The sequence below is a fragment of the Pteropus medius genome, unplaced genomic scaffold (genome assembly GCF_902729225.1).
Source record: "Pteropus medius unplaced genomic scaffold, Ma_sr-lr_union100, whole genome shotgun sequence".
NCBI classification, from domain to species: Eukaryota; Metazoa; Chordata; class Mammalia; order Chiroptera; family Pteropodidae; genus Pteropus; species Pteropus medius.
In genome coordinates this window covers 10,712,348-10,720,179 of record NW_024350927.1, presented here as the reverse complement: position 1 = coordinate 10,720,179, position 7,832 = coordinate 10,712,348, and the positions used below count along the sequence as shown (strand labels likewise).

At 58.4% G+C, this 7,832-nt stretch overlaps 1 protein-coding gene across 1 annotated transcript; it reads left to right on the top strand.

The window, feature by feature from the left end:
- The first annotated feature begins 2,924 nt into the window (after positions 1-2,924).
- On the top strand, positions 2,925-4,800 carry ACTRT2 (actin related protein T2). Its single transcript, XM_039842047.1, has one exon. The coding sequence runs from the start codon at positions 3,547-3,549 to the stop codon at positions 4,678-4,680; it is 1,134 nt and encodes a 377-aa protein (XP_039697981.1). The 5' UTR covers positions 2,925-3,546; the 3' UTR covers positions 4,681-4,800.
- The last annotated feature ends 3,032 nt before the right edge of the window (positions 4,801-7,832 follow it).

Here is a 7,832-nt window from a genome sequence, read left to right as displayed (position 1 = left end):
GGGTGGATGGGTGGATGGATGGTGGAGGGGTGGCTTGGTGGGCAGGCAGGTGGACAAGTTCCATCTCAGAGATTTAAGAGGGCTGGTACCAGGAAGAGTGCGCAGGGCTCTGGGCTCCTCCAGGGACGCCCAGGGCGGAGAGGAGGAAGGGAAGACGTGGCGGGGCCTCCGCACGTGCCACGGCCCCTGCACTGGTACCGCTGCCTTGGACATGTACGTGTTCTCTTTCTTGCAAGAGCGGTGCCATCTTCGGAGGCACCCTGTTTACTCAGGCTGCCGCCCGACACTGGATCTGGCCGCCAGATGTCAGCCAGCACTAATGAGCCCGGGCTGCTGGTCACTAATTGGCTGAGGGTCTAGGCGCCAGTGACAGATGGAACCAGGGACAAAGGGACAGACAGGGCGGCCCCCAGCCCAGGCTTGGGTGGCCCAGTGACGTAGAACCAGGGCAGTGGGAAGCAGGGCGGTCCGCTCCGAAGCCTAAATGCTGACAGCATCCCCAGGCTTGCCAGCGGCTGTCCAGCTCCAGGTCTGGGCCCCTCCGAGGGCCTAGCCGGGCTGCAGAGGGTCGCCACTGGCGACAGCCTGAGCAGAAGCTAGAGCCGGCCCTCCTGTAGGGGACGAAGCGGACAGCCCCAGAATAATCGCGGTGGCGAGCCTTGCCCTGCGGAGGTAGATGGAGTTACAGCCAGTTAGCCCATAAACTCGCTCAAGCGATTTACGAGGCATGGCCGCCCGGGGTGGGGGCGGGGCCGCCGCCGACCGGTGGCTTCTGGCTGGAGTCGGACACGGAGGGCGTCCTTGGCAGACAACCTTCACGGCGAATGCCCAGCCACGCTGTGTTTCTGTTGCGCCTGACAAGGTGGTGAGGACAGCTGTGGGCGTTGACGTGGACCCGGTGGTCAGGGGCGGAGGCATTTCCGGGGGGACAGTGGCCTGGGGAGGGGGAGGGGAGCAGGTCCTGGGCACCTGAGAGCCAGGGCTGGGATTTCTGCCTGGCGGTGTTTGAAACCCATATAGCCTCCCGTAGGCCAGGGCTCATAAACCCACAGGGCCCTCTCAGTGGCCACGTGATGTCACCCACCGAGAATACCCCACCTCTTGGTGGCGAGGTCTCAGACCCTTCCTGCTCTTCTCTATGCAGAGGACAATCTGTCAGCTGGATTAGACGCTTAATGAGGGGACAAGCCATCGCTGAGCCTGGGCTGGCTCCGATGACAAACCCAGCAAAGATGACCACGGAGGAGCTGGCCGCTGCCCGCCTTCTGTCCCTGAGCGTGCAGCAGGGAGCGTGAGCTCCTGGCTGGGGACCCTGCGTCCCACGCGGAGAGGAGCAAGCGGTGACTCCTTCCCGGGGCCACTGTGCCGGGCGCGCTGCACGCGGTGGCCACCAATGTCCTGGGCTGGGGGGCAGGCTGGGGTGCCAGATCGGGGACAAAGGGCAGCCCGTCTCCCAGGCTCAGCAGGGAGTAACGGCGTTTAGGAAAAGGAGCCCTAGAAATGCTCAAGGGCTTCGCTCCAAGCCGCTGCCCTGATAGCTGGCCTGGATCTCGCAGCTCTGTCCTGGAGGGTCTGTAATGTCCGGGGTTGGCAGGAGTCACAGACGGACAGCGAATGGCCAAGTTATAGGTTTGGCAACAGGTAGAAGAGCCCCAGACCGAACTTGGAGGCCAATGAATTTGGAAGCCGGGCCTGGGGGCAGGGAAGCTGCGGGAAGCTGGGATCTGCCTGTGTGACCTGCACAAAGGTCACAGGCAGCTGCCCCCTGGGACCCCGTTATTGTGTGTTGTTTCAGCTACGAGGTGCCGACAGGCCTCAGCCCGCCCCACACCCAAGTGGTCAGTCTGAGCTCTGCCCAAGTGTTTGTCCTTCCCCCCCCCGTCCCTCCTGCGAATGCCAAATGCCCCGGCCAGCGCCGGGCCACGGGAACACACCTGTGGGCCCGACCCGGCATTCAAGACTGACGTGTAGTCTTCGGCCCCCACGTGGGCCGCTTGTGGGGCCAGAATCCAGAGGCTGGAGGGCAGGCGCCTCCCGATTCATCCCCGAGTGCCACACAACAATGAGAAAATCTTAGCCCCCTCCGAGAACCGAGTGCGCAGGCCAGCTGTGGCGTCCCCAGGCTGGACCCCAAGTCACAGCGTCCCGCTGGCCACCCTGCTCCCACAGCAGCTTGCCGGGGACACGCACTCCTCCGAATGTTGCACCCCAGATCTCAGAAGCCTCATGGTGGAGCTGACGGGGGTCCCGAGTGTGCCACACGTTTTATTCCGTTTCTGTCTGGAGGTGTCCTTGGGGAAAACGTCTGAACACACGACGTTTTTACTGACTCCCACCCAGAGCTCAGCCCGGTGGGTGCCCCTGAAGCCTCACATCTGTAGTGCATGTCTACACCAAGAGTCTACACTGCATGACTAGCACTTATGAACTTTTTGCTGGTGGGTTGGCAAGGCACGCAGTGAGGGCCACCGGCAGAGGCGACAAGGGCCCTGGAAGGGCCACACCCTCTGGGGAAGGAGCTGGACTAGGGGGAGGAACAGCATCGTGCTCACCAAGACGCCCACCCTCCCCGAGAAGACAGCGAACCTTGGTTCCCAGGCCTGGCCACGGCCCACCCTGCCCCTGGCTTCCTCCTTGAAAGTCCAGTGTGCGTACTTGTTTGGTGGGCATGGGTTCTCTGGAGGCTGGACTCAGAAGCTCAGGCTGTAGGACAGAGACGTCCCAGCTCGAATCCGACCCCATCGACTACTAGGTGCAGCTCTGGGACAGAGCTCCCGGGGCTGCGGAGAGCAATGAGGGGCCCTGACTTCGAGCCATGGCAGGGACATGCGCTCCTGGAGAGAGCCGGCAGGGCCCAGAGGTCTTCGCTTATTCTATCTACTCGGTGAGACAGAGAGCCAGGACTCCGGGGTAAGGGAGGAGAAATCCCTGAGGGCTTCCTGGAGGAGTCTGAATTCAAAACAGATGTTCTACGTGTCTGCTGTGATGGGGCTGTGGGCATTGCCCCTCTAACCTGGACCCGTGCCTTGTGCCTGGTCACTCCTTAGCAAAGGAAGTGCATTCTTGTCGCCTCCACGAATGACAGCTCAGTGGGCCAGAGACACTAGTTCTCTGGGTAGGCCCAAGCCGGGCTGCTTCACTTGGTTCTAAGGCTCGGCCTCAGGAGCACAGCCCGCTGGTAACGCCGCCCGCGGGTACGGCTTGGCCTCCTGCACTAGGTGTCTGAGCAGGCAGGGAGTCGGGGTCTGCGAGCCTCGCCCCCACAGAGGCCGTGATGCAGGCGGAGCATCACAATCCTTGGCTGGATTGTTACATAGGCGGCCGTCACCATGGGCGAGGCCCGAGCAGCCCGGGCCACTGCAGGAGCAGATCTGTGGGTGAGGATGGAGGGCCCTCGTGGATCCGCCGTCTGCTAGCCCTCCCGGGAGACCCCCCGAGGACCGTGGAATCCCGTGCCCTGAAAACTTCCAGAGGGACCTCTCGTGTCACAGTGGCCGAGAGGGTTCTGTCTTCATTTTGCTGACGCCGGAAAGGGATGCTGCAGGCATGTTTAACCCACTCGTGTTAGATTCTCCGGCCGTGATTTTTGACAACGGGTCGGGCCTCTGCAAAGCAGGCCTGTCCGGGGAGATCGGCCCTCGCCACGTCATCAGCTCCGTGGTGGGGCACCCGAAACTCAAGGGGCCTTCGGCGGGGGCCAACCAGAAGTCGTACTACGTGGGGGATGCCGCCCTGCACAAGTCCGAGGTCTTGCACCTGCAGAGCCCCATCGAGCGGGGCCTGATCGTCCGGTGGGACGACATGGAGAAGCTCTGGAAGCACCTGTTCGAGTGGGAGCTGGGCGTGAAGGCCAGCGACCGGCCCGTGCTCATGACCGAGCCCTCCCTGAACCCCAGGGAGGCCCGGGAGAAGATGGCCGAGGTGATGTTCGAGAGCTTCCACGTGCCCGCCTTCTACCTGTCGGACCAGGCCGTGCTGGCCCTCTACGCCTCGGCCTGCGTCACGGGCCTGGTGGTGGACAGTGGGGACGGGGTCACTTGCACCGTGCCCATCTTCGAGGGGTACTCCCTGCCCCACGCGGTCACCAAGCTCTACGTGGCGGGGAGGGACATCACGGAGCACCTCACGCGGCTGCTGCTGGCCGGCGGGCGGGCTTTCCCGTGCACCCCGGACAAGGCCCTGGTGGATGACATTAAGGAGAAGCTGTGCTACGTGGCCCTGGAGCCGGAGAAGGAGCTTTCCCGGAGGCCGGAGCTGCTGCTCAGGGACTACAAGCTGCCGGACGGGACCGTGATCCGCATCGGCGACCAGCTGTTCCAGGCGCCCGAGGCCCTGTTCAGGCCCGAGCTGCTGGGCATCCACAGCCCGGGCCTCTCCAAGACCGTCTCCTACAGCATCACCAAGTGCGACGCCGACATCCAGAACACGCTCTTCGGGGAGATTGTGCTGTCTGGGGGCACCTCCCTGTTCCAGGGCCTTGACGACCGGCTCCTGAGGGAGCTGGAGCAGCTGGCTTCCAAGGGGACCCCCATCAAGATCACGGCTCCCCCCGACCGCTGGTTCTCCACGTGGATCGGTGCCTCCATCGTTACCTCCTTGAGCAGCTTCAAGCAGATGTGGGTCACCGCTGCAGATTTCAAGGAGTTTGGGACGGCCGTGGTTCAGCGAAGATGCTTCTGAGGGCCCCGCGCCCGGAAGCCCCGGGGGCCATGAGCTCGCCGCTCGGTGCCGGGGGAGCACAATAAAAAGACAAAATGATGCAGTCTGTCCTTGGCCGCGTCGGCTCTGTTCGTTCTCGGAGGCCTTGACCTTGGCGGTGAATCTCTTTTAAGGCGTCCCGTCCCCCATCCCCCTCCACCCCCCAAGAAAGCCCTGGTTATGAGTTTAGGCTGTGTCCATCTGAAAGTTTGGACCAAAAGCAGGGTCCGGGGCCTCGTGCCCGGGGCTCCAGCGGGCAGGGCCCTGGAGTCTGCCTTTAAACGTGTTCGAGGTGGATCAGAGGCAGGGTCAGGGACAAGCCGGAACGCTGCCCTGTTTTGAGGGTCAAAGCCGCGGCTGGGTGGACTCTGATCCCACAGGACTCTGCTGGCCAGCTGAGCAGGACGGAGCCCTCGGCCCGGCCCGATGGGGGCGAGCCGGAGAGACATCGCCGCCTGCTGCAGCTTCTCCAGGGAAGCGGGTAAGAACCAACAGCTCCCCTGGAATCGGCAGAAATCTCCTTGATTGCTGGGACCTTCCTGTTACTTTTACCATCAAAGATGTTCACGGCCGTGTTCGGGGTAAAATACCAGAGACGGAGTTAGTGACCGTCAATGAAGTAACGGTCGGATCCATTATGCGAAGGGGAATTTTTCTACGTTGATTTGGTGGAATTGCCCCCCCAGATATTACTGAGAGAGAAGTGGAAACACAGAGAAGTCTTTTGAAATGACCGCCCCCCCCTTTTTTTTTGGTAAAGAAAACGGCCCTTCCCCGCGTATGTCCGCACGCCGTCGTGTGTTCTTAGATGAGTGAATGTTTGTTTCTCTAGGGTTGTAACTCATGGAGCAAAGCACAGAAGGGTAGAGAGGGGTTGGCGGGGAAGGAGGGAAGGAACGGAAATGCAGGGGGCAGGGAAGAGGGAGGGCGGAGTCTCAAGAACAATCCCCAAATACATCCCGAACGAAACAAGCCCATCTGTCTAGACCGGCGTGTGTCTGTGCGCATCGAGCGTTTGCGAAGTGTGTGTTTTCCCGTCCTCTTCCTTCCAAACCACCTGCGTCGTATGTGGGATGAGCACACGGTGTACGAGAAGACAGAAGAGTCGTATTTTTCATCCGCCGTGCCCGTCTCTGTCTTTTAATCGGTGTATTCGGACGGTTGACGCTGAAAGCGACGTGTTCTGTCTTAAGTCCGACATTTCATCGTTTGTTTGTTTCCTCTGCTTCTCGTTCCCGTTTCTCTCTTCGCACCTTCCGGTGGGTTACTCGAACATCTTCGAGAATTCCATCTTGGTCTTTTCACGGGGTTTCGAGTTTACTGCTTTGTATGAGCTCTTTCCGACCACAGTTCACTGGTGCCGACATGTCTGTCACCACTTGGAGCGAAGGGTAGAAACCTGACTTCTACTTAAGTTCCTTTGCCCTCCCAGCTTTTAAAATAGAATTGTCTTCAGGGTTCCCTCTGTACATCAAGCACAATCTCAGATGGCATTAAGACTTCTCCTTCAACCATCAGGTGACTTAAGAAGCTCACAGGAAGAACGTTCCAATACGGCTACCCCTGTCCTTCCCAGCCCAAGCTCTCCCTCTTTCCATTCTGCGATCTATCATTTCCTTTCTGTTTAGAAACTTCCTTCAGCTGTTTTTTGAGAATAGGCTGCCAGCGACAGATCTCTCCGGTTTGCTGTCATCTGAGAATGTCTTTATCTCCCCTTCATTCCTGAGGATACTTGGGCTGGATATAGAATTTACGATCGACTTTTTTTTTCAGCAGTTGGAGAACGCTATGCCAGTCCCTTCTGCGCAGCCTCTGGGGCTCCAGATCAGAAATCACCTGCTTCGTGCCGGGTAATGTGTCATTTCTCTCGGGTCGCTTTCAAGAGTTTTCCACTGTCTTTAGTTTCCAGAAGTGTAATTATGTGTCTTGGCATGGATGCCTTTGATTTATCTGACTTGGGATTTATCCAGAATCTGTAGATTTCTGTCTTTGCCAAATTTCGGCAGTTTTCTGCTATTTTTTTTTTAACGCCTTTTCGGCCCCGCCCTCTTTTCTCTCCTCCTGAGTCTCTGAAGACGCAAAAGTTCTCAAGTTTACTACGGTCCCACGGGCTCCTGAAAATCCGTTCACCATTTTTCGGTTTATTTTCTCTGCTGTTCTCGTCCTCGGTCCTGCAAATCACCGATTCTATGCTGTCATCTCGCTCTACTCTTGAGGCCCCTCCAGCCCATTTTTAAAATTTCTGTTGTATTTTTCAGTTTGATCATTTCCATTTAGTTCTCTTTTTATAACTTTGAATTCTTTGCCGAGATTTTCCATTTTTGCGTTTGTTTCCAGGGAAATTGTAATTGCTTGCTAAAACATTTTTTACGATGGCTGCTTTCAAACCCTTGCCCAGATAATTCCAACATCTGAATCATCTCGGTCTGCTCCAACACTCACATCTGTGGATTGCCTGTTCTCATTCGGTTTGTGATGTTTCTGGTTCTTGGTGTCATGAGCAATTTTCTATCGTGCTCTGGACATTTTGAATATCCTGAGACTCTGAGCCGTGTTTCATCCTCTTTTCGTAGTATGTCCTTCTGTTGAGGTGTAGCATGAGGGCTGGATGGGTGGGTTTGTTTAGTTTTCTGATGGGCCCCGCTGATACCACCCCAGAAACGTGGGCACTGGCTCACGTGGCCTTGCTGCACATGGGTAGAGCAGAGGTTCAGCTCCCCACTGGGCCTGACGGACGCCTGGCAAGGGGGAGCATCAGTTAGCTCTCCCACTCCCACTGCCTTCTGTCTCTCTAATGCTGGGTGAGGCTGGAGGTTCAGGTCCCCCCCAGATCCCTCAGACACCAGGGGTGGGGGCAGGGGAAGCAGTGCTGACAAGACCTGGCTCACACAACCTCATTCAGTCCTTTTATTGTCAGGTGGAGCAGGGGGCTCAACTCAGCCCTGGACCCCACCAACACTATCCCAGCAGGAGTATCTGAGAGTCACCTGCTTCTGCTGAGTGGGGACGGAGCAGCTCCCTGCTCAGTCCTGCAATGCCCCCAGCAGGGGTATTGGAGCCTCTAGTGAAGACGACAGTGATGGTGATGATGATGATGATGGTGGTGGTGATGAAGGTGATGATGGTGATGATGG

Excerpts from the sequence above, each read along its gene's own strand:
- ACTRT2 (XM_039842047.1), top strand. The coding sequence starts at position 3,547 with ATGTTTAACCCACTCGTGTTAGATTCTCCGGCCGTGATTTTTGACAAC.